Raw genomic sequence first — 24053 nt, forward strand, 5'->3', positions numbered from 1 at the left:
AAAAAAATAAGTTTTAACTGCATATTTATTCACAGTTATTTCTCATTTTAAAAATGGTATCACTAAAAGGTAATACCATAATCGCTATATTTTTTACATATGGCAGCATTCTAGCTAAAAATCAAAACAAAAACAAACAGCGGACTGACAATTTTTTTTTTTTGCTCACAATAATATTAAAATTAAACATAAAAGGTAAATAAAAAACAAAATTTTAACAAATAATTAATAATTTACAAAATTAACAAGAAAAACCTTAAATTTTTACCCTAAAAACAGTTACAATGACAACCACATTAGAAGAAACAACGGAAAATGAAACTAGACACCAAGATAATCCTACAGAAACTGCCTGCCAGGATTCAGCACCAGACACAACTGCTCCTTTGCCCCAAGAAATTATGAATATAATGGATTTCTTAAGCTTAAATGCAAAAATCATGTTTAAGTCCCAACAACGAGATGAACCCGAGTTGCAACAATCAGAAAAACTAAAAGTAGCATTAGATGTTTATCAAAGAAATCCGCAAACGTTTCTTATACGTTTTGGTCAATATTTAGAAGAAAAACATTTACAAGATTTTGCTAGACTCTCGATAGCCGATAGTGACGAAGAAATGCATCTAATGGTAAAAGAATATCAGGAAAAATTAAAAACACGCCAGAGGGACGTCAAAAATAGACGTTACGCCGCTTTACAAAAACTTATAAAAGAAGGTGAGTATTTTAGTGAACAAGAAATGATGAAACGGCAGCCGGAATTGTATCAGGAGCTGGTAGGACAATATTTGAGTAGCAAAGAAAAACAACAACGAGATAGTTACGATGTTAGAAATACCACATTTTCTGGCATACTCATGCACAATCTAGAGCAGGAACAATTGAATGAGGTAATGAAAAAAGCAGAGCAGCATGTACAAGAAAATTTCCAACTCTCCTCAACAACGGAGGAGCAACATGTGGAAAAGGGTATTTTAGATAATTTCGAAAAAGAAGATGAGGAAATTCCTATCAATTGCCGCCAACAGTGGGGTAATTTTGATAATGAACAAATTGCCTGTTCCACAAGTAAAATACAGTTAAAAAAGTCACCTGTTAAAAGGAAGTTAAGTACTACACCACCACCTCTGAAGGATTTAATAACAGCCGATGAGAGAGAACTTTTAAGGCAAGAATTTATAAGTCAAATGCATGAACAATTTCTAACGGGACAAGATGAGGATTTCGACTATACCAATGTTGACGATAATACTCAGTTCGATGATTTAACTTTAATAAATCAAGACAAAGAAGATAAGTATTTCGAAGAAAGTGATGAGGAAGATGCAGATGATGATGGTGATGAGGGAAACGTTGAAGGAAGTGCATCTAACAAAATGGAACAAGATGAAGAATCCGAAGATGAATTAGATATTTATATGTCACATTTGAATAAACACCATAGTCTACAAAGGCATAATTAAATTTTAATTTTAACTAAGAAGAAAACAAATCATATTTGTAAAATGTATATAAAAAATGTTAAGAATTAAAAAAGGTACGATAAAAAAGGTTTATTTATCTAATGAAATTTTTAAGATAAATGTATATATATTTTTTTTTTTTTTTTTGTAAATTGTATCAGGTTTTCCTAATTAGTTTTATTGCTGAATTATAAGAAAAACTGTAAACTGCAGAACATTTGCCATGCATAAAAACAAAACTTCACAGGAACGGTAATTACTACACAATGATTACATGTAGATAGGTAGATAGATAGATAGAATAGATAGATAGATAGATAGATAGATAGATAGATAGATAGATAGATAGATAGATAGATAGATAGATAGATAGATAGATAGATAGATAGATAGATAGATAGATAGATAGATATTAGATAGTATATAGATAGATAGATAGATAGATGATAGATAGATAGATAGAGATAGATAGATAGATCGATATATAGATCGATCTATAGCTCGCTAGCTCCTAGCTAGATCGCTCGCTCGCTCGTCGCTCTCTCCTCCCTCCCTCGCTCGCTCGCTCGCTCGCTCGCTCGCTGCTCGCTCGCTCGCTCGCTCGCTCGCTCGCTCGGTCGCTCGCTCGCTCGCTCGCTCGCTCGCTCGCTCGCTCGCTCGCTCGCTCGCTCGCTCGCTCGCTCTCTCTCTCGCTCCTCGTCCTCTCTCCTCCCTCCCTCGCTCGCTCGCTCGCTCGCTGCTCGCTCTCTCGCTCCTCGCTCGCTCGCTCTCTCTCGCTCGCTCGCTCGCTCGCTCGCTCGCTCGCTCGCTCGCTCGCTCGCTCTCTCGCTCGCTCGCTCGCTGCTCGCTCGCTCGCTCGCTCGTTCTCTCGCTCGTTCTCTCGCTCGTTCGCTCGCTCGCTCGCTCTCTCGCTCGCTCTCGCTCGCTCGCTCGCTCGCTCTCGCTCGCTCCTCGCTCTCGCTCTCTCGCTCGCTCGCTCGCTCGCTCTCTCGCTCGCTCGCTCGCTCGCTCGCTCGCTCGCTCGCTCGCTCGCCGCTCGCTCGCTCGCTCTCTCGCTCGCTCGCTCGCTCGCTCGCTCGCTCGCTCGCTCGCTCGCTCGCTCGCTCGGTCTCTCGCTCGCTCGCTCGTCGCTCGCTCGCTCGCTCGCTCGCTCGCTCGCTCGCTCTCTCGTCGCTCGCTCGCTCGCTCGCTCGCTGCTCTCGCTCGCTCGCTCGCTCGCTCGCTCGCTCGCTCGCTCGCTCGCTCGCTCGCTCGCTCGCTCGCTCGTCTCTCGCTCGCGCTCGCTCGCTCGCTCGCTCGCTCGCTCGCTCGCTCTCGCCCTTGTTCGGTCTCCTTTGCGCCTGTGCTCTCTTCCCTTGTTCCGTCCCTTCCGGCTGCCCCTTCACTGATCTGGCTCGTTTTCCCCCCCCCGCCCTCGTCCCCGCCTTCGCTTCCTTTCTTTCCTTTTGCCCTCGTCCCCGTCTCTCTTATTTTTTAAATAGTCCACAACCTTTGTTCTGTTTTTCCCTTCATAAATAACTCTGCAGACGATAAGTAAACTTTATGTAAATCTTTAATTTTGTTACTAAAATGAGAATTATTATAAAAAAAAAAGAAAAGAAAAACTTATACTGATGAGAAAAAGAACACTGATTATTAAAATATAAGTATTATAGGTGTTTAAAAGAAAAAAAAACTTGTAATTCAGTATTAAAAAGTATTAATCCACATTTTTATCTGCCTCTACCACGACCACGAGGACCAAAACCGCGACCACGTCCCCTTATAATCTTACTATTAGCTGGAGGACTTTTAGGTCTTAACGACTCAATACGTGTAGTACAGCCGGTTGCGGGTGCCTCCGCAAAGTAGGTCTGATAAAGTTCGGCGTTGAAATTGGAATTTGTTAATTCGGGTCCCACAGTTAGCCAACCAGGTCTAATGCTGGAATCACGACCAAACAAATGTAAACGTCGTCGACCCAAACAGAAATGTTCTATAATATGAAAGATTTCTATGGGTTTTTCAAAGGAACCAAATTCATCCTCTTCGGATATAATTAAATCAATATCGACGTTGGCGTGAATGAAATCTCCATCCGTTGAACGTCTTACGGTGCCCTTAATGCCCATTAAACAATGTTCTTTAGTACGCTGGAAAACAGCCTTGGGTTCCAACTGTTTAGAGTGACCGGGTTTATTAATATTGGTGCGTATCCAGCAAATGTCCTCGCAACGTCTAAATCCCCATTTTTTCAGGCAATTGCGGCCCATATCCAAACCCTCCGAAGAACCACACCAAAGGAAGACAAATGAACGATGTGCAGCTACCTCGCCAACATCAAGATCTGTGAAAAATTAGAGAAAATCATTAAATAATGCAAAAAATTAGTTTGTGCATAACCCACTTAATATTTCATCCCAGTTCCAAAAGACTCTCGGTGCCCCACCCACTGTAGCCACCGAAGGCGCTGCTCGGGCATACTCCTCTAAAGGCGGCTCTATTAGAATAACATCAAATTTGGTCCCCAATGTTTTAATATCTAAATGTTTCAAGTCGGCCTTCAAATACATGGGTGCCGAAGCGGTATCCTGTATTAATTTGTCCTTAAGCCTTATAAGTTCCCTTAATTTGGGATACTCTTCAAAGCGATCAGCTAAACCAACATCACGTATAAAATTTTGTGGTCTTTGACCGGTATCGACAAAATGTTGGCAGTAATCATTGTGAGGATTAGATGATTGTGTACCCTGGAATTTGGTCATTAAATATTGATAACAATTTATTTTTGATGGCGAATAATTTGTCGGTTACCTTTAAAAATGTTGATGAATCCCTATAAATAATTTCTCCTGGTGTCTTTTTGGCCACCACTCCCTCATCATCGTCCTGAACGCCACCGCCGGCACGTTGATTATTGTGGACAGTAACACCTTTAAGAGCACTTGTGCCAAAATTGCCGGAACTTAAGCTAGCACTAGGATTTGAATCGTTTGCTGTGCCCAAAGCAATCTTCAATTCATCAACACTTGACAAACCCAGCTGTAATGGAAAGTTATAAAAAATTTGGTGAAATTTGCGAATGAGCCTTCTTTGTCGTTTCTTGCCTACCGTTTGTGCTAACAATTGTTTACGTTTACGAGAACGCTCCTGAGAGCTTTTTAAAACATCACTCATTATTAGTGCTTTGCTGCAGCACTAATAATAGTTGTTAAATTTATTGTTATATATATATATTTTTTATGTTGTTTCGTTTAAAAAAGTTTTATAAATTTATAATTAATAAAACAATGCGGCAGTGTTGAAGAAAAATGAGAGCGGCTTTTTGTTATAAGAAGAATTTATACAAGTAGGCTTTATTGCAACAATTAATCTAGTAAAACTTATATTGAGACTGTCATATTTCATATATAAAAACAATGTTTCTATTAACGGAGCTATCAAATTCCAAAGTTTTCTGTGAATTATAGATTACCTAAAATAAATGTTGCTTCAATTTCGCAAATAAAAATTTGGCACCACTTTTTTAACTGCACTCATGCACAACATCATTCACAATTATTAAGAAGGTTGCCAGTACAATATAATTTCTTATGAGTATTAAATATACTATCGATTTATTTATACTCTAATGTTTATTCATAATAATTTGTTTAGCTATAGAAAAATCTAATTATTAAAAATCTTGTTATATCCATCTTGTCAAAATAACATAACTTTGTTTCTATTCCCCTGTTGCATTTTTGCTAAACATTGGCATCCCTCAATAAGTCACAATAATTATCTTGACACTTGTCAAATGCTTGTTCTTCTCAATTGTATTGAGAGAGCGATAGCAAAGTTTTTTTTTTCGTTTAGTGTTTTGTCGAGGTGCCTGCGAAGAGGAAAAATTTAACAATTTTATCTATTTAATTTAAGTAGTTTTAATTAATACAAACAGCAAAATGAAAGTTTTATATAAAACCTTGCTGTTTGCAGTGATATTGATGGCTGGCTTTTTAATCCTGAGCACAACGGCCCAAAGTAAACAAAAGGTAAAATAATACAAGAAACCAACAAATACAGGGTGTCTGCTAATAGGCCACGTCATTGTGGTTGTAATGAAAAAATGTACACAAGCCGATAAAATGCCGGTAAATTATGATGTTTTCTATTTATAGGTCGGCCTATCCATATCGGAAAAGGTGCAAAACTTAATGGAGATGAATAATAAAAAGGCCCTCTTACGTTTCAATGGCCAAAAGTTTAGGGAATATGTTAAGAATTCACCCCGTAACTATTCGATGATTGTTATGTTGACCGCCTTGGCACCTTCACGTCAATGTCAAATCTGTAGACATGCCCATGATGAATTCCAAATTGTCGCCCAATCTTACAGATTTTCACCGGTCTACTCGAACAAGGTCTTCTTTGCCATGGTCGATTTCGATGAGGGTTCAGATGTTTTTCAAATGTTACGCTTGAATACCGCACCGGTCTTTATGCATTTCCCCGCCAAGGGTAAACCGAAAGGTGCTGATACTATGGATATACATCGTGTAGGTTTTGCTGCTGATGCTATAGCTAAATTTGTGGCCGAGCGTACCGACGTACAGATACGTGTATTCCGTCCACCCAACTATTCGGGTACGGTGGCTATGATTACTTTGGCTGCCCTGGTTGGTGGCTTCCTGTATATGAGACGTAATAATTTGGAATTCTTGTACAACAAATCGATATGGGGTGCCATAGCGGTGTTCTTCTGTTTCACCATGATTTCGGGACAGATGTGGAATCACATACGTGGTCCACCTTTGGTGCATAAATCACAAAATGGTGGTGTTGCCTACATACACGGCTCATCTCAGGGTCAATTAGTCGTAGAGACCTATATTGTTTTAGGTTTAAGTAAGTAGTTTTTTTTTTTTTAATTTCTGGCACTGATCTCTTATACAACTCTATTTCCTCTAGATGCTTTAATTTTCTTTGGCATGGTTTTGCTAACGGAGGCTGGAAGTCAAACGGACCAGCGCAAGGGACGTATTATGGCCATAGTTGGTTTAGCTTTTCTGGCTATTTTCTTTTCATTTCTGTTATCGGTATTTCGCTCAAAAGCTCAGGGTTATCCTTACAGGTATTTGTGTGAATTATTTTACATTGTTTATATTTTTTTTTTTTAACTATAAATATTCTTTTTATTATTTTCCAGTTTTCTTTTTAAATAAATTAATTGCACTGAGTTCAAAAATTCCTGAAGACGAGATAATAAATAAATAAAACATTTTAGAAATATTATAGATTTTCCTATATATTTCAAATTTTGCAAATGAAGTAATGTTTTTGTTTTGTATAAAACATATTAAAAAAAAAACCCACAATAAAAAGGATCTTTTTCAATTATTTTATTTATATTAGTTACAAAAAAGGAAAATGTCGTATAGTTTTGAAATGATTTCAGTTTCATATTAAGGTATAAATTGGATTTTAGGGGGAAATTTGGTCGTCCGTAAAGATTTTTGAGAAATCTAGATTTTAGGTAAATTTAATTTTGTTTTAAATTATTTATTTATAAATCAATAATTCTATTAAAAGAGAATTATTGTTATTTTCATTATTTAAAGAAAATAATCAAAATGCTGTTTCTGTCTTAATTTAATTTATTTAATCTCATAAAATTACATTTATACATAAATAAGTTACAGTTTTTGTCTAAATAGAATGTGATATGATGTTGATAAAAAAAAATGTGTCTCAATATATTACACCCAACTCACTGTCTTCCTTTATAAAATAAAAGGAATTAAGGCCTTCCTAATTTTGGGATAATTTTTAAAGTTTTCTTTATACCATTGGTGAGTCAACAAAGCATTCATGATCTAAAATAAAAGACATATTAATGCAATTCTTAATGATTAAGAAAAACAACTCACCTGATTACTTAACACCCATACAACAACTAATTTCCAAGTGAAACTCTGACCCAAAAGACCCAATAAAACAACATACATTAGTATTTCAAAGAACATATGAGGCGATGAAATGAAATTGAAGAAACCACCTGAAGGCAAAAGATGTTTTTCAGTAGCTACTTGACCGGTTTTAGCATCTTTACGCAAATTAACTAAAATCATATTTGACTTGTACTGTTGTGACCAACTGAAGTGGAACAAGAAAATGCAAATATACTGAAGTATGGAAATTTTGGCAAAGCTAAAGGTAGAGGGGGTAGAGCCTAAAATAGAATAGCAATATTAATGAAAATCATGATATATTCAATTTTTTTTGAATTACCTCTAACAAAACCTTCGGTATTACTCAGCAAAGCCAATATGGCACCAAAATAATGCAAATAACCCACTAAATAATGGGATAAATTAATTTTGCTCTTCTTGGAGAATATTTGCACAAAGTTCGTCTCATAGAAACGCCGGCCACATTGTAAAGTCATCAATACACTGGCCACTAAAGCACTATTCGAATCGATTAAAACTTTACGATTTGCCGCACCGCCAGCCACAAAATCTAAAAACTCTAATACATATTCGGGTGCTTCCATATGCATTATTATACCTTTAAGTACCAGATATAAAGCCAACATGGACCAGCTGAAGGCAAACACATAAAAGTGTGCAAACCATGACTTGGGCACCTCCATTTTTGATACCAATTTATCTTCTGTGCCCTTGTGACAGTGTTTGCCATAGCGATAAGATTGTCTGATAAATGTTGGTAGCAACGGTTCCACCAGATTCATTAGACTACCCAACAGCACAATTATTATAGTGAAACCAATGAAAATTGTATTCACTATATGAATATTGTATTTATCTATTAATTCGTAAGAATCTTTAAGAAGTTGAGTCAACATGTTGTTGTTTTAACACTTTGTACACAGATTAAGGTTATTTAATAGAAGATTTTCATTTAATGTCGTCAAATTGATTACTTATCAGTAAACGAAAACTTTCTTTTTCTGTTTGTTTAACTAGTGCACTTGGAAGAGAAAAATGAAAAAAAAACAATTGTTTGGTTTCCGCGGCTATTGTGAATGTTTATGATAATCGTGCACTCTCTTTAAAAAATCTTTTGAGCATGCTCCACATACAGTAATGCCAGATTGGAAATTTGTAAAAATTCTGTTTATGTGGAATGATTATATTTAGCGAAAAGTTACATTAAAAGAGAGCAATTACTTAATAAATTCTTATACATATAGAAAAATTTCAGTAAATTCTCAATTTAATGAAATGTTTTTGATAGTTTCTGTAATTTAGAAAATGTTCAATATACTCATAAAATATTTTCTTTATTTATAAGATTTTTATATAAAAAACTAATTTATAGAAGATTTTTCGATGAGTTTTCCTTTTATAAAATATTTTCGATAAATTTTCCTTTTGTCGATAAAATTTCTAAAAATTTCCTTTTATAGACGATTTTCCTATACATTTTCGATAAATTTTCGCTTTCGAAATTTCGATTAACTTCCTGTTTATAGAAAATTTCGATAAATCTTCTTTTTATTGAAAATATTCGTAAAATTTTTCTTTAATAGAAAATTTTTGATAAATTTTACTTCAAGAAAAAAATTTCGATAAATTTTACTTTTATAAAAAAATTTTCGATAAATTTTACTTTTATAGAAAATTTTCGATAAACTTTCCTTTCATTAAAAATTTTTAATAAATTTTCCTTTTATTAAAAGATTTTCGATAAATTTTCGACACATTTTTCTTTTATTAAAAAAATTTCGATACATTTTTCTTTTATAAAAAAATTTTCGATAGATATTCCTTTAATTAAAAAATGTTTGATAAATCTTCCTTTCATAAAAAATTTTCGAAAATAATTCCTTTCATAGAAAATTTTCGACACATTTTAATTTTATAGAAAATTTTCGATAAATTTTACTTTTATAGAAATGTTTATAAACTTTTCTTTTTTTATATGTATTACATCACATATGTACATATAAAAAAAAGAAAAAGGATTAGAAATGAACCATGAATGTCGTCAAATTTTACTTTTATAGAAAATTTTCGATAAATCTTACTTTTGTAGAAATTTTTTGATAAATTTTACATTTATAGATATTTTTTTAATTTTTCTTTTATTGGGTGTGTGTGATGGATCTCATACGATTTGAAATGGACCGATTTGATAAATTTCTATCGAAAAAAACAACAAAACGCTTTTTATTTAATAAACTTAAAAAAAAAAATGAAAAATATAATTTTCGGAAAAACTGTAAATTGTACAAATAATTACAATAAATTAACTCATTGAATAATCATTCATTTTTTAACGTTAATAAGTTCTAACTTTTTATTGTAAAATATTGTTATTAATAGTTATTAAGAGTAATAGATATGTAATTCCTACATTATTTGAAATCGTGACTAGTTTTTAATGATATATAGCAACTGATTAGCAAATATTTTTCTCTGTAAATATTTTCAATATTAATTGATTATTATGTCAGTTTATTTAATGTCTATAAGTGCTACAGTTTTCTCTTCAGTTCCTCATTTTGCATTTCTCTAACAATACAAAATACGTGGAGTAGTTGGTTGTCAAATATCCACACCACTGCGAGACAAGGTGCCGCCCTTATATGGTGGTGGTTTGGGACGCAAATAGGTATTGGGTGGACTATCTGCTTGATAATAGCTATTGGGACTTTAAAATACAAGAGGAATTTTTTTCAATGCATAACGATTAGAATATAATTTGATTTACCTTTGTGAACGCATGCTTATATTATCCAATAAACAGTTGGGGTCCTTTAAACTTTTTAGAGTAGTAACAGGTTGAGAATTTGTATCCGAATATTGTACCATTTGTACAGTCGAAGATGTAGTAGGGTACGATTCCTTATAGCTACAGAAAATTTAAAAAAAAAATTATCAAAATGTTTGGTATTTTTGTAATTTTCAAAAAAAGATTTTAAAAACCAAATAAATAACTATAAAATGCACTGGCACCTTTTCTTATTTTTGTTATTATCTTCATTTTGTTTTTCATCTTCTGATTCAGAGTCATGTGCAGAATTAACACATTCTTCTTCACAAATATGAAAAATATTATCGAAAAAGTATTCCGATTGTGGATCGTGTCTAAAACAAAAAATACAAATTATAAAAAATAATAAATAAAAAAATAATATTAAAAATAATAAATAAAAATGAGGCCTGTTAACTTAGTCTTAGTTCGTGAGCTTAACAATGTATCAAAAATTTTCTATTAAAAGAAAATTCAACGAAAATTTTCTAAAAAAAAAATCAACAATAATTTTCTGTAAAAGGAACAATTATCTATTAAATGTAAATTTATCGAAAATTTTCTGTAAAAAGAAAATTTATCAAAAATTGTCTATAAAAAAAATTATCGAAAATTCACGAAAAATTAATTTTCAATTCCAAATAATTGAAAGAATGAAATGTTTCGAATTAAAATTTATTTCTAAGTACTTACAATTTCTGATGTTTGAAACACAAACTGGCAGTTAGAATACCACATAGTACACCAAATATCATGCCTGGTATGGCCAAGGCAAAAGCAAATTCATCAATATAATTGCGAACGGGAACATCAGAACGGGCCAAACCATGCCAACGATCCTCACGTCTCCTCAAATTTCCAGTTTCAACCATATTAGCATTAACCTTGTTGCTATTGGAGCTATCATGGTTATGATGTAAAACTTCAGGATCAATTTCGGCACCCACCATTTTAAAGGCACACCAGTCAAGTTTAAAGCCAACATTTTCGAATATTTTCTGAACTGAAGTGCGTTTGTAGGTGCAAGAGGGCAGTTTATATAGAGGACGCACCTCCTCCTGTAACTGTTTAAGGCGTTCGGAAAATTTGGCAAAACTACCCAGGTGGACAATGACTCTGAAAATATGATAAAAAACATAATAATCTAGTGATATACATACATATGTACTTAATAAACAGTTTTAAATACCCCTCGTGCTGTTGAGGCCTCAAGGGCAAACGGCCACCCATGTTTACGGCCGATTCCATAAACACCAAACTTAAATCGGCATCACTTTCTGGCCACAAATCCTTACGGAAAATATTACGTAAATTCTCCACTCTGCCAGGATCCATTAAGTGTACCCAATTTAAATTATCAATTTTCATTTGCACCACATTGGGGGCATGAAATTTCGATTGAATTCTTATCAATAACTCCGAACGTCGCGTTTCATAGTTTTGTTTATTTAATGCGACAATTTCCAAGGTAATTGTCTTGGCGGCCAATTCGGCTGGTGGTGTGCCATACAGAAAACCAGCATGATGTTCCTGACTATACATATAACGCATCCAAGATGGCAAATCTGGATAGGATTTCAAAGAGGGAGTATAACGAAATTGTTCATTAATCACTTGATGTGTCCAGTTAAACATAACGGGTTCAATTTTGAAGGTATATAATTCTCCCACTGAGGCTTGATCTAAAAGTTGACCCTTCGAGGCCATTACCAGACAGCACAAGGTTGTTACTAATTTTAATAGAATCATTTTTATGTTTTGATTTAGTATTATTATTTTAATATATTAACATTTCGTGGTTTCTTAAATTGGTTGTACCCAAAATATTGCTTATTTTTATAATTTTTTTTAATAAATTAAATTCTTTTAAAAAAATTATTCTTCCGTAAAAATTTCTTTGCTTTTTCTATTCAGTTGTGTATCTGCGAAAATAGTTTTTTGCTTATATTTTCTTTTATATTTGATGTTGTTGTTTTGTTCATATTTTTGGAGCATGTTATCTATAGAGAGAGAATATTTATATATATTTTACGGTAATTGAGAGATATAAACAGAGAACATAACGGCCAAATACAAAACCAACTCTGTTTTATTATAACTATATACAAAATGATGCCAGATTTGTAGGTAATATTATTAAGAAATCTTAATTTTTAAAGTAGGGTTCTATAGTTGAAACGAAAAGTCGACTTTTCGACTTTTTTCATTTTATGAAAAGTCGATTTTTCGACTTTTCAACTTTTTTAATTTAAATAAAAGTCGACTTTTAGACTTTTCGACTATAAGTATTTGACTTTTCGACTTTTTCCGACTTTTTTCGACTTTTCGACTTTTTCCGACTTTTCGATTTTTTCGACTTTTTGACTATTTTCGACTTCTTTCTACTTTTTTCCGACTATTTTTTGACTTTTTTCGAGTTTTTCCGACTATTTTAGAGTTTTTGACTTTTTTTTCCACTTTTTTTAAATTTTTTACTATTTTTGACTTGTTTCTACAATTTTCGATTTTTCGACTTTTCGACTTTTTCCGACTTTTTTCGACTTTTTCCGACTTTTTTCGACTTTTCGACTTTTTACGACTTTTCGACTTTTTTCGACTTTCTTCGACTTTTTTCGACTTTATTCGACTTTTTTCGACTTATCGACTTTTTTCGACTTTTTCGGCTTTCAGACTTTTCGACTTTTTTCGACTTTTATTCACAAAGTCGACTTTTTTCACAGACGATAGTCGAGTTATCGACTTTTTTGGAACAAAATAGTCGACTTCGACTTTTCGATTTTTTTCGACAGAAAGTCGATTGTTCGATTATTCGAAAGTCGATTTATAGAACCCTATTTTAAAGTATATTTAAAAGTGACGTTTGTATTTAATACACTACGTTAAATTTTTACTATTATTTCCAAATTTTCCCTTTATTTTAATAATTTGTTCTTTTAAATATAACCAAAATATGGCAGCACTCCTTATCAGACATATGAACATTCACAATAATGACAACACCTCGCAAATAAAAACAACAACAATAAATAATTGACATTAACTGTCATCCAACCTAAATTTTTAGTAAATTTTCACGATAACAAAAAATTGTTTTATATTTACACAAAAATATCAGAAATACGTGGCGTTTTTAACAAAATTTCCTTAAAATTGAAAATGTTTAATTAGCCTACAACAATAGTATTACAAATATGGCATTTCTAGAATATTTACAATTGATACTATTCATTGGTTCCGCTATATTTGCGGCACTTTTAATATCGGTAAGAAGGCTTGGATAAATAATGACCACATAAATAGTTAACCACTCCTACCGGCAAGCTGTAAATTGTGTAAATTTTTATTAATTTATTCTTTTTTTTTAGCTATTTATAGTACAAAAGTCAATAACAACACCCTTACCGATTATAAAAAGGCACAAACAAGAGAAAACCTATTTGGATCCAAATATTTTAAAAAATTATGAGTTCCCAAGTATAGAAGATGAGCCTAGCCTAGATTTAAGTGTCATAGTGCCAGCATATAATGAGGAACAACGTAGTAAGTATTAACTGTGGTGTATTTTGGTAATATTATTGTTTTTCGAGGAATTCTGCTAAAACAATTATTCAATTAATTAATCATCATTAAGATAAGAAAAATGGATTGTGATCCAGTTGAGATAACTCTAATGATGTTAGTAACATATAGACATTTGATTGTAAAACAAAATTTTTCTGTTCAAGAAACAAAATGTCGCTATTTTTGAAGTTCCAATTGTATTGTTGCACTTTCTTTGATAAATTTTAACATTTTTGTTGTAAACATACAAATTCTTATTGCAGTGCCCGTTATGTTGGATGAATGTCTAGAGTTTTTGGAGTCAAAAAGCAAGACTGGAAATTTTACATACGAGATTATTGTCGTCAGTGATGGCAGTTCAGATGGTACGGTTGCCTTAGCGCTAAAATACTCCAAAAAGTACACTGTCAATAAAGTACGTGTCTTGGAATTAATCGAAAATCGTGGTAAAGGTGGAGCAGTAAGACTGGTACGTTCTAACAGGAATTATTGAATTGTAGAAATGTAAATTTTAATTATATAATTTGTAGGGTATGTTAAGTGCCCGTGGTCGTCATCTGCTATTTGCTGATGCAGATGGTGCTACCAAGTTTTCAGATTATGATAAATTGGCTGAGGCATTAACGTCTATAACAGGGAATTGGCAAGAAGATGCCGTTGTCATAGGCTCGAGGGCGCATTTGGAAAAAGAAGCCATTGCGTCTAGAAGTGCTTTTAGGTAAAATAAGTGTAAATAAACAAAATTTATTTATTTGTTAATCTATTTTTGTGTTTTTTTTCTTTAGAACTTTTCTCATGCATGGTTTCCACTTCCTAGTGTGGTTATTTGCTGTGCGCTCTGTAAAAGATACCCAATGCGGTTTTAAACTCTTGACAAGAGCGGCAGCTAATAAGCTATTTAAGAGTTTACACGTTGAAAGATGGTGGGTTAAAAATAACAAGCGATTTCTTAGCTAAAACGAATGATTTTTTTCTTTCTGTTCTTAGGGCTTTTGATGTTGAACTTTTGTATTTAGTTGAACGTCTTAACATTCCAGTACGTGAGGTGGCCGTCAATTGGCAAGAGATAGAAGGTTCAAAATTGACCCCCTTCTGGTCATGGATACAAATGGGTACCGATTTATTTTTAATATGGTTCCGTTATTTAGTCGGCGCTTGGCAAATCGATGTTAAATCTCATAAGGAATAATTTTTGTTTCGTTATTGACTTGCTTCTACTTTCCTAAATTTTATGAGTTTTTCTTTTTTTATATATAAAGTTTTTACTTTTTCTATAAAGTATTTTAGAAGATTTTTTTGATGTAAGATCTAAAATTACTTTTTAATATCGTAATTAATGAAAATAAAGTTTTTTTTTTTATTTTATAAAGTCGAGTTTTATTTTGGAACGAATAGTTACTTTATAGAAGAGATTATTATTCTTTCTATAGACCAGACTGTTGACTTGTCCAGACTATAAACTCTTACTAGACACATGTATGTAACTACAACTGATACCAATGGTGACGTTGACTTCCTATTCATTAGCAACTTTTTAAGTAATCTTCCTTATGATGTTTGACCCATAATCGGTTGCAGTTTTCTTTTAAGACACATTTTAAACTTGTAGAACTCTTTTCAAAAAGTTAGAATCCAAGTAACCAGCTTTCTGCGTTCAACTACTAGATACCACGCTAAACTAAGAAATATCATATCTTTAATTGTGCAAAAATTTTATTTTTAATGATATATTTAATAGTTTAGGAGTTATTACCAAAAAACTAAAATTTAGCAACACATTTTATTCCTTTTAACTGTTATTGTTTACTGTACTTTGTCTGGCAATACAGCTAACTGACAACTGTTATGTTAACTACTTATTTACAGCTGGCAATGCTATGGCATAGAAATGTTAACACAGGCTTAATATAAAAACACAAATAGAAGTATAAAAGAAAAAAACATGGATTTAAAGTAAATTAAATCTATTTTAAGAAAACTTACAGAATTTTTATCTTATAAAAATTATTAAGTATTAAATTCAAACTGACATTTAAAGTAAAATACTTTTACTACTCTTTCCACTTGCTAAAATGACAACTCTGGCTCACAGCAGCAACAACAACAACAGAGAGCGCACATTAAACAAAATAGTAGTAGCAGATAGAATTTTAAAGTGAACAGTGTTTTAGTTAAAAGTTTTGGTGATTTTTGCTGAATAAACTAAGAAATAAACAATAAAAACACGTAAAAATTGTCAATAAATGTTAAACCTATAACAATAAATAATAAAAAGAACTAAATTTATTAAAAAATTATGCAAAATCCTTAAATTTTTTATTAAAAGAAAAACCCAAGAGCAACAAGTGGTTTCGTGTGCATTTTCGGCATTTTGGTTTTTGTTTTTGCTTTTTCATATTCAATAACAACAACAATCAGTAAAAAATTCCTGTAGGGAATGCAGCAACAACAATACAATCAAGCACAAAACAAAAAGACCAGATAAAATACAAAAACAAGAATCCAATCAGAGTTTTTTTTAGCTGTGTTTTATTTGTGTGTGAGTTTGTTAGTGTGTGTTGAATTAAAAAAAACAAGAAATAAAAAAAATACAAAATATTCCAAGAAATAAAAAGGAATAAAAAAAGAAATTTTTGAATAAAATTTATACAACAAGCAAATTACTATAAAATTGTATAATTATAAAATAAAAATAAAATAATTTAATAAAACTATAACACATTTTTTTTAAAGAAACTAAAAGTGCCATCCATTGCTTGTTGTTTATTTTGTTAAACAACAACAATAATAACATCAAAAAACTCTTCGCGCCTTAATTAGTTTTTTTTTCGTCTCATCATTAATATTACTTTGTTTGGTTTTAAAAATTAACTTATAAATAAAATAACTTAATTAAACCCCAAAAATAACAACGTGCCATTACTTAAGCCATCATTATAACAACTTTTGGGGTAAGTAAAAAATATATCTTGTCCGACTAAAGGGCTTCAAAATATGTAGTGTTAATTTTAAAATAAACAACAATTTATTGTTTTTTGGCATCCAATTGGCGTGAGTCATAGTTTATTTGGCTAATTTGGCATTTTTTTATTTGCATGCCCATCTTTGGTTTCCATCATAAAACTATCAACTTAACCATTTTTGATACTTATTTGGTGGTTTCTTTATTTTGAATCATTATTCAAATAAAGCCTTTGATTTGTTATGTCTTTTGTGATCATTTAAATGACCTTGAGAGTTCAAATGTTTGGGAGCTCAAGTTGTAGGCCTTTTCAATTGAAATTTTTTGGGAAATACGTAGGTACATATCGCCATCATTTATAAACTAAAACTGAAATAGAACTGAACTAGAACTGAACTAGAACTGAACTAGAACTGAACTAGAACTGAACTAGAACTGAACTAGAACTGAACTAGAACTGAACTAGAACTGAACTAGAACTGAACTAGAACTGAACTAGAACTGAACTAGAACTGAACTGAACGAACTGAACTGAACTGAACTGAAAGAACTGAACTAGAACTGAACTAGAACTGAACTAGAACTGAACTAGAACTGAACTAGAACTGAACTAGAACTGAACTAGAACTGAACTAGAACTGAACTAGAACTGAACTAGAACTGAACTAGAACTGAACTAGAACTGAACTAGAACTGAACTAGAACTGAACTAGAACTGAACTAGAACTGAACTAGAACTGAACTAGAACTGAACTAGAACTGAACTAGAACTGAACTAGAACTGAACTAGAACTGAACTAGAACTGAACTAGAACTGAACTAGAACTGAACTAGAACTGAACTAGAACTGAACTAGAACTGAACTAGAACTGAACTAGAACTAGAACTGAACTAGAACTGAACTAGAACTGAACTAGAACTAGAACTGAACTAGAACTGAACTAGAACTGAACTAGAACTGAACTAGAACTGAACTAGAACTGAACTAGAACTGAACTAGAACTGAACTAGAACTGAACTAGAACTGAACTAGAACTGACTAGACTAACTAGAACTGAACTAGAACTGAACTAGAACTGAACTAGAACTGAACTAGAACTGAACTAGAACTGAACTAGAACTGAACTAGAACTGAACTAGAACTGAACTAGAACTGAACTAGAACTGAACTAGAACTGAACTAGAACTGAACTAGAACTGAACTAGAACTGAACTAGAACTGAACTAGAACTGAACTAGAAACTGAACTAGAACTGAACTAGAACTGAAACTAGAACTGAACTAGAACTGAACTAGAACTGAACTAGAACTGAACTAGAACTGAACTAGAACTGAACTAGAACTGAACTAGAACTGAACTAGAACTGAACTAGAACTGAACTAGAACTGAACTAGAACTGAACTAGAACTGAACTAGAACTGAACTAGAACTGAACTAGAACTGAACTAGAACTGAACTAGAACTGAACTAGAACTGAACTAGAACTGAACTAGAACTGAACTAGAACTGAACTAGAACTGAACTAGAACTGAACTAGAACTGAACTAGAACTGAACTAGAACTGAACTAGAACTGAACTAGAACTGAACTAGAACTGAACTAGAACTGAACTAGAACTGAACTAGAACTGAACTAGAACTGAACTAGAACTGAACTAGAACTGAACTAGAACTGAACTAGAACTGAACTAGAACTGAACTAGAACTGAACTAGAACTGAACTAGAACTGAACTAGAACTGAACTAGAACTGAACTAGAACTGAACTAGAACTGAACTAGAACTGAACTAGAACTGAACTAGAACTGAACTAAACTGAACTAGAACTGAACTAGAACTGAACTAGAACTGAACTAGAACTGAACTAGAACTGAACTAGAACTGAACTAGAACTGAACTAGAACTGAACTAGAACTGAACTAGAACTGAACTAGAACTGAACTAGAACTGAACTAGAACTGAACTAGAACTGAACTAGAACTGAACTAGAACTGAACTAGAACTGAACTAGAACTGAACTAGAACTGAACTAGAACTGAACTAGAACTGAACTAGAACTGAACTAGAACTGAACTAGAACTGAACTAGAACTGAACTAGAACTGAACTAGAACTGAACTAGAACTGAACTAGAACTGAACTAGAACTGAACTAGAACTGAACTAGAACTGAACTAGAACTGAACTAGAACTGAACTAAAACTGAACTAGAACTGAACTAGAACTGAACTAGAACTGAACTAGAACTGAACTAGAACTGAACTAGAACTGAACTAGAACTGAACTAGAACTGAACTAGAACTGAACTAGAACTGAACTAGAACTGAACTAGAACTGAACTAGAACTGAACTAGAACTGAACTAGAACTGAACTAGAACTGAACTAGAACTGAACTAGAACTGAACTAGAACTGAACTAGAACTAGAACTGAACTAGAACTGAACCAGAACTGCACTAGAACTGAACTAGAACTGAACTAGAACTGAACTAGAACTAAACTAGAACTGAACTAGAACTGAACTATAACTGAACTAGAACTGAACTAGAACTGAACTAGAACTGAACTAAAACTGAACTAGAACTGAACTAGAACTGAATTAGAACTGAACTAGAACTGAACTAGAACTGAACTAGAACTGAACTAGAACTGAACTAGAACTGAACTAGAACTTAACTAGAACTGAACTGAACTAGAACTGAACTAGAACTGAACTAGAACTGAACGAAACTAACTGAACTAGAACTGAACTAGAACTGAACTAGAACTGAACTAGAACTGAACTAGAACTGAACTAGAACTGAACTAGAACTGAACTAGAACTGAACTAGAACTGAACTAGAACTGAACTAGAACTGAACTAGAACTGAACTAGAACTGAACTAGAACTGAACTAGAACTGAACTAGAACTGAACTAGAACTGAACTAGAACTGAACTAGAACTGAACTGAACTAGAACTGAACTAGAACTGAACTAGAACTGAACTAGAACTGAACTAGAACTGAACTAGAACTGAACTAGAACTGAACTGAACTAGAACTGAACTAGAACTGAACTAGAACTGAACTAGAACTGAACTAGAACTGAACTAGAACTGAACTAGAACTGAACTAGAACTGAACTAGAACTGAACTAGAACTGAACTAGAACTGAACTAGAACTGAACTAGAACTGAACTAGAACTGAACTAGAACTGAACTAGAACTGAACTAGAACTGAACTAGAACTGAACTAGAACTGAACTAGAACTGAACTAGAACTGAACTAGAACTGAACTAGAACTGAACTAGAACTGAACTAGAATTGAACTAGAACTGAGATTTGTATTGGTACCAGCAAACATAAGTACATATGTATAAGCCAATTGTAACTCGCAAATGCTGATATTATTTGTACTCTTTTTAAGCAGCTGCCTGTTCAATGTCATTGTTATCGCCTACAAAAAATTGAAGTGAAATATGTTATTATCAATAAACATTTGAAACAAAAACTCAAATTCCTCTAAACACTCGTCTAAAAATACTTGTGGAAGATAAGGTTGTTGAATTTAAAGCTACTGTTATTTAATCCCTTTTTATGTCGGACGTATACTGAAGGCGGAGACAAACTTCTACAATTAGAATAATAATTTTTTCCAGCGTAGCCTGGCATTTCCTTATCAAGCCTTAAATTACAAGTATTAATTGTGTAGTCCATTCCTCTATTTATAATAAATAAATTTATGAATACTTTCTGATTCTTTCAAGTTTATTATTTATTTAATGTACAAGTACTGGAACTTTGTATTCGTGTTTGTTTTGATGACTGATAACCAGGGCAACCCAAAATATAAAATACATAACACAACTTCGTTTTTATACGCTTCCATATATTTAATAAATTTTACATCGATTTGTTACAACATATTTTTGCACAGTTTATGGTTACTCTGCTGATAAATGACTAGAGAATACATACATATGTATATTTTATTTGATTTATGGTTTTATAGGGAATTAAACTGTGTTTTAAATTATTTAGAGAAAACCTCTATGCCTCATTCTATTCCAACTTATCTACTAAACTGCGGTAAAAAAGAGTGATGCTAATGACGCATGGAATCACACAAATAAAAACAAAAAACTATCGCCATTAAATGATGGGGTAATGAACGCTAAATAAAAACGATTCATACTGAAAATTGTTCTTTAAAAAAAATCACAAAAGAAAACAAAATTATAGGCGTGAATATGGGCAGAGCGGACAGGCATTACATATAGGCATTTCCATATAATCGTACGTGACATTTGTTATTATGTTCAATTCAGAGGTTAATATTATTACAATCGAAATAATAAGCGAAATAAGGTCATATCGTACGTGACCCAAAATGAAAGTGATTTTGGGTACATATCTTTAGCTAATCGAACACTTTTCCCTGAGTATTTTTTACTGATGTTCTATGGAAACGTCCATATGCTTTTACATAGAATATTTCTTCTTTCTTCTTTTTTCGTATTATGATTATATTAAATTTCATGACATGTAATGCATATTGATTAGCAACATTCACATTCTACGACGCGTGTTTTTATGCGGGGACATGGCCAGAAATTGATGATAACAAAATGAAATAATATTCAAATTAAGCCCAGCGGCATATTGCGAAAGAAGAAGGTAGATGATACGTTAATTCGATTTGTTAATTTATTTTAATCTAATCTTTACATGATGCAAAGTCTTATTCAGCTTGGTATTTTTTGGAATTCTGTTCTAGTTCTGATCTAGTTCTGTTCTAGTTCTGTTCTAGTTCTGTTCTAGTTCTGTTCTAGTTCTGTTCTAGTTCTGTTCTAGTTCTGTTTCTAGTTCTGTTCTAGTTCTGTTCTAGTTCGGTTCCTAGTTCTGTTCTAGTTCTGTTCTAGTTCTGTCTAGTTCTGTTCTAGTCTGTTCTAGTTCTGTTTCTAGTTTCTGTTCTAGTTCTGTTCTAGTTCTGTTCTAGTTCTGTTGTTCTGTTCTAGTTCTGTTCTAGTTCTTTCTAGTTCTGTTCTAGTTTCTGTTCTAGTTCTGTTCTAGTTCTGTTCTAGTCTGTCTAGTTCTGTTCTAGTTCTGTTCTAGTTTCTGTTCTAGTTTCTGTTCTAGTCTGTTCTAGTTTCTGTTCTAGTTCTGTCTAGGTTCTGTTCTAGTTTCTGTTCTAGTTCTGTTCTAGTTCTGTTCTAGTTCTGTTCTAGTTCTGTTCTAGTTCTGTTCTAGTTCTGTTCTAGTTCTGTTCTAGTTCTGTTCTAGTTCTGTTCTAGTGTCTGTTCTAGTCGTTCTAGTTCTGTTCTAGTTCTGTTCTAGTTTCTAGTTCTTCTAGTTCTGTTCTAGTTCTGTTCTAGTTCTGTTCTAGTTCTGTTCTAGTTCTGTTCTAGTTCTGTTCTAGTTCTGTTCTAGTTCTGTTCTAGTTCTGTTCTAGTTCTGTTCTAGTTCTGTTCTAGTTCTGTTCTAGTTCTGTTCTAGTTCTGTTCTAGTTCTGTTCTAGTTCTGTTCTAGTTTCTGTTCTAGTTCTGTTCTAGTTCTGTTCTAGTTCTGTTCTAGTTCTGTTCATAGTTCTGTTCTAGTTCTGTTCTAGTTCTGTTCTAGTTTTCTAGTTCTAGTTCTGTTCTAGTTCTGTTCTAGTTCTGTTTCTAGTTCTGTTCTAGTTCTGTTCTAGTCCTGTTCTATTTCTAGTTCTAAGGGTCTGCTGTTTAGTCTGTTCTGTTTCTGTTCTAGTTCTGTCTAGTTCTGTTCTAGTTCTGTTCTAGTTCTGTTCTAGTTCTGTTCTAGTTCTGTTCTAGTTCTGTTCTAGTTCTGTTCTAGTTCTGTTCTAGTTTCTGTTCTGTTCGTTCTAGTTCTGTTCTAGTTCTGTTCTAGTTCTGTTCTAGTTCTGTTCTAGTTCTGTTCTAGTTCTGTTCTAGTTCTGTTCTAGTTCTGTTCTAGTTCTGTTCTAGTTCTGTCTAGTTCTGTTTAGTTCTGTTCTAGTTCTGTTCTAGTTCTGTTCTAGTTCTGTTCTAGTTCTGTTCTAGTTCTGTTCTAGTTCTGTTCTAGTTCTGTTCTAGTTCTGTTCTAGTTCTTTCTAGTTCTGTTCTAGTTCTATAGTTCTGTTCTGTTCTGTTAGTTCTGTTCTAGTTTCTGTTCTAGTGTCTGTTCTAGTTCTGTTCTAGTCTGTTCTAGTTCTGTTCTAGTTCTGTTCTAGTTCTGTTCTAGTTCTGTTCTAGTTCTGTTCTAGTTCTGTTTAGTTCTGTTCTAGTTCTGTTCTAGTTCTGTTCTAGTTCTGTTCTAGTTCTGTTCTAGTTCTGTTCTAGTTCTGTTCTAGTTCTGTTCTAGTTCTGTTCTAGTTCTGTTCTAGTTCTGTTCTAGTTCTGTTCTAGTTCTGTTCTAGTTCTGTTCTAGTTCTGTTCTAGTTCTGTTTAGTTCTGTTCTAGTTCTGTTCTAGTTCTGTTCTAGTTCAGTTCTAGTTCTGTTCTAGTTCTGTTCTAGTTCTGTTCTAGTTCTGTTCTAGTTCTGTTCTAGTTCTGTTCTAGTTCTGTTCTAGTTCTGTTCTAGTTCTGTTCTAGTTCTGTTCTAGTTCTGTTCTAGTTCTGTTCTAGTTCTGTTCTAGTTCTGTTCTAGTTCTGTTCTAGTTCTGTTCTAGTTCTTTCTAGTACTGTTCTAGTACTGTTCTAGTTCTGTTCTAGTTCTGTTCTAGTTCTGTTCTAGTTCTGTTCTAGTTCTGTTCTAGTTCTGTTCTAGTTCTGTTCTAGTTCTGTTCTAGTTCGTTCTAGTTCTGTTCTAGTGCTGTTCTAGTTCTGTTCTAGTTCTGTTCTAGTTCTGTTCTAGTTCTGTTCTAGTTCTGTTCTGGTTCTGTTCTAGTTCTGCTCTAGTTCTGTTCTAGTTGTTCTAGTTCTGTTCTAGTTCTGTTCTAGTTCTGTTCTAGTTCTGTTTTAGTTCTGTTCTAGTTCTGTTCTAGTTCTGTTCTAGTTCTGATCTAGTTCTGTTCTAGTTCTCAATTAGTTCTAACCTAATTCTGCTCTAGTTCTCTAACAGTTCTTCCCAGTTTTACTTCAGTTCCAGTTAATTTCTAGTTAATTTTTAGTTATGTTTATTTTAAGAAATGTTTACTAAACTGTAAATATGCTGCTGGGATTACAATAGTTTGGAATGATTTATTCAAACATTAAAACCGTCAGTTTCAAATAGGAATTAGACAGTTAAGTCATTTTAAATTGTAAACCTGTTGCTAATCAAATTATTATATATCGCCAAGTTTGTTAAATTCCGTGATTCTAGTTGGCACAAAAAGGGTCGTTATTTTAAATTAATAAATAAATCGGTATAACATTATGTTTTGTTCATC

General features: G+C 33.0%; 6 protein-coding genes across 7 annotated transcripts; 3 read left to right on the top strand and 3 right to left on the bottom strand.

Annotated features, from left to right (window-relative positions):
- Positions 1-114: 114 nt before the first annotated feature.
- LOC119609982 (coiled-coil domain-containing protein 97) lies at positions 115-1483 on the top strand. The gene is made up of 2 exons (XM_037965044.1): positions 115-195; positions 280-1483. Exon 2 carries the CDS (start codon positions 285-287, stop codon positions 1461-1463), a length of 1179 nt encoding a protein of 392 aa, XP_037820972.1. The 5' UTR covers positions 115-195; positions 280-284; the 3' UTR covers positions 1464-1483.
- Positions 1484-2932: 1449 nt separating this feature from the next.
- Positions 2933-4795, bottom strand: LOC119609980 (N6-adenosine-methyltransferase non-catalytic subunit). The gene is made up of 4 exons (XM_037965041.1): positions 4554-4795; positions 4257-4484; positions 3850-4192; positions 2933-3789 (listed from the first exon to the last, which is right to left on the bottom strand). The coding sequence occupies exons 1-4, from the start codon at positions 4617-4619 to the stop codon at positions 3176-3178; spliced, it is 1251 nt and encodes a 416-aa protein (XP_037820969.1). The 5' UTR covers positions 4620-4795; the 3' UTR covers positions 2933-3175.
- Positions 4796-5245: 450 nt separating this feature from the next.
- LOC119609975 (tumor suppressor candidate 3) lies at positions 5246-6808 on the top strand. Its single transcript, XM_037965036.1, has 4 exons — positions 5246-5476; positions 5603-6329; positions 6393-6555; positions 6631-6808. The coding sequence occupies exons 1-4, from the start codon at positions 5387-5389 to the stop codon at positions 6644-6646; spliced, it is 996 nt and encodes a 331-aa protein (XP_037820964.1). The 5' UTR covers positions 5246-5386; the 3' UTR covers positions 6647-6808.
- Positions 6809-7060: 252 nt separating this feature from the next.
- Positions 7061-8440, bottom strand: LOC119609976 (polyprenol reductase). Its single transcript, XM_037965037.1, has 3 exons — positions 7713-8440; positions 7352-7653; positions 7061-7297 (listed from the first exon to the last, which is right to left on the bottom strand). The coding sequence occupies exons 1-3, from the start codon at positions 8287-8289 to the stop codon at positions 7205-7207; spliced, it is 972 nt and encodes a 323-aa protein (XP_037820965.1). The 5' UTR covers positions 8290-8440; the 3' UTR covers positions 7061-7204.
- Positions 8441-9718: 1278 nt separating this feature from the next.
- Positions 9719-12159, bottom strand: LOC119609979 (epsilon-sarcoglycan). 2 transcript variants are annotated; one of them, XM_037965039.1, is made up of 5 exons: positions 11392-12159; positions 10896-11318; positions 10406-10537; positions 10161-10301; positions 9719-10100 (listed from the first exon to the last, which is right to left on the bottom strand). In XM_037965039.1, exons 1-5 carry the CDS (start codon positions 11949-11951, stop codon positions 9995-9997), a joined length of 1362 nt encoding a protein of 453 aa, XP_037820967.1. In that variant the 5' UTR covers positions 11952-12159; the 3' UTR covers positions 9719-9994. The 2 variants fall into 2 exon arrangements, with proteins under 2 accessions (XP_037820967.1, XP_037820968.1); XM_037965040.1 differs by lacking the exon at positions 10406-10537 and having other exon boundaries at positions 11392-12148.
- Positions 12160-13196: 1037 nt separating this feature from the next.
- LOC119609981 (dolichyl-phosphate beta-glucosyltransferase) lies at positions 13197-15069 on the top strand. The gene is made up of 6 exons (XM_037965043.1): positions 13197-13465; positions 13568-13742; positions 14027-14232; positions 14294-14481; positions 14549-14686; positions 14751-15069. The coding sequence occupies exons 1-6, from the start codon at positions 13394-13396 to the stop codon at positions 14950-14952; spliced, it is 981 nt and encodes a 326-aa protein (XP_037820971.1). The 5' UTR covers positions 13197-13393; the 3' UTR covers positions 14953-15069.
- The last annotated feature ends 8984 nt before the right edge of the window (positions 15070-24053 follow it).

Source organism: Lucilia sericata, unplaced genomic scaffold (assembly GCF_015586225.1).
Source record: "Lucilia sericata isolate MDLA Ls3-8-SP2 unplaced genomic scaffold, ASM1558622v1 Contig001097F_arrow, whole genome shotgun sequence".
NCBI lineage: Eukaryota > Metazoa > Arthropoda > Insecta > Diptera > Calliphoridae > Lucilia > Lucilia sericata.

What these genes read in the sequence shown, in the direction of transcription:
- LOC119609982 (XM_037965044.1), top strand. Translation starts at nt 285, where the DNA reads ATGACAACCACATTAGAAGAAACAACGGAAAATGAAACTAGACACCAA.
- LOC119609980 (XM_037965041.1), bottom strand. Translation starts at nt 4,619, where the DNA reads ATGAGTGATGTTTTAAAAAGCTCTCAGGAGCGTTCTCGTAAACGTAAA. An exon ending in AACAATTGTTAGCACAAACG is followed by an intron (nt 4,485 to 4,553) that starts GTAGGCAAGAAA and finishes TTTCCATTACAG; the next exon opens with CTGGGTTTGTCAAGTGTTGA. An exon ending in GAACTGGGATGAAATATTAA is followed by an intron (nt 3,790 to 3,849) that starts GTGGGTTATGCA and finishes AATTTTTCACAG; the next exon opens with ATCTTGATGTTGGCGAGGTA.
- LOC119609975 (XM_037965036.1), top strand. Translation starts at nt 5,387, where the DNA reads ATGAAAGTTTTATATAAAACCTTGCTGTTTGCAGTGATATTGATGGCT. An exon ending in CGGCCCAAAGTAAACAAAAG is followed by an intron (nt 5,477 to 5,602) that starts GTAAAATAATAC and finishes TTCTATTTATAG; the next exon opens with GTCGGCCTATCCATATCGGA. An exon ending in CTATATTGTTTTAGGTTTAA is followed by an intron (nt 6,330 to 6,392) that starts GTAAGTAGTTTT and finishes TATTTCCTCTAG; the next exon opens with ATGCTTTAATTTTCTTTGGC.
- LOC119609976 (XM_037965037.1), bottom strand. Translation starts at nt 8,289, where the DNA reads ATGTTGACTCAACTTCTTAAAGATTCTTACGAATTAATAGATAAATAC. An exon ending in TACCGAAGGTTTTGTTAGAG is followed by an intron (nt 7,654 to 7,712) that starts GTAATTCAAAAA and finishes ATTCTATTTTAG; the next exon opens with GCTCTACCCCCTCTACCTTT. An exon ending in TATGGGTGTTAAGTAATCAG is followed by an intron (nt 7,298 to 7,351) that starts GTGAGTTGTTTT and finishes CTTTTATTTTAG; the next exon opens with ATCATGAATGCTTTGTTGAC.
- LOC119609979 (XM_037965039.1), bottom strand. Translation starts at nt 11,951, where the DNA reads ATGATTCTATTAAAATTAGTAACAACCTTGTGCTGTCTGGTAATGGCC. An exon ending in AATAACAAAAATAAGAAAAG is followed by an intron (nt 10,302 to 10,405) that starts GTGCCAGTGCAT and finishes AATTTTCTGTAG; the next exon opens with CTATAAGGAATCGTACCCTA. An exon ending in ATAAGCATGCGTTCACAAAG is followed by an intron (nt 10,101 to 10,160) that starts GTAAATCAAATT and finishes TGTATTTTAAAG; the next exon opens with TCCCAATAGCTATTATCAAG.
- LOC119609981 (XM_037965043.1), top strand. Translation starts at nt 13,394, where the DNA reads ATGGCATTTCTAGAATATTTACAATTGATACTATTCATTGGTTCCGCT. An exon ending in TTGCGGCACTTTTAATATCG is followed by an intron (nt 13,466 to 13,567) that starts GTAAGAAGGCTT and finishes CTTTTTTTTTAG; the next exon opens with CTATTTATAGTACAAAAGTC. An exon ending in ATATAATGAGGAACAACGTA is followed by an intron (nt 13,743 to 14,026) that starts GTAAGTATTAAC and finishes TTCTTATTGCAG; the next exon opens with TGCCCGTTATGTTGGATGAA.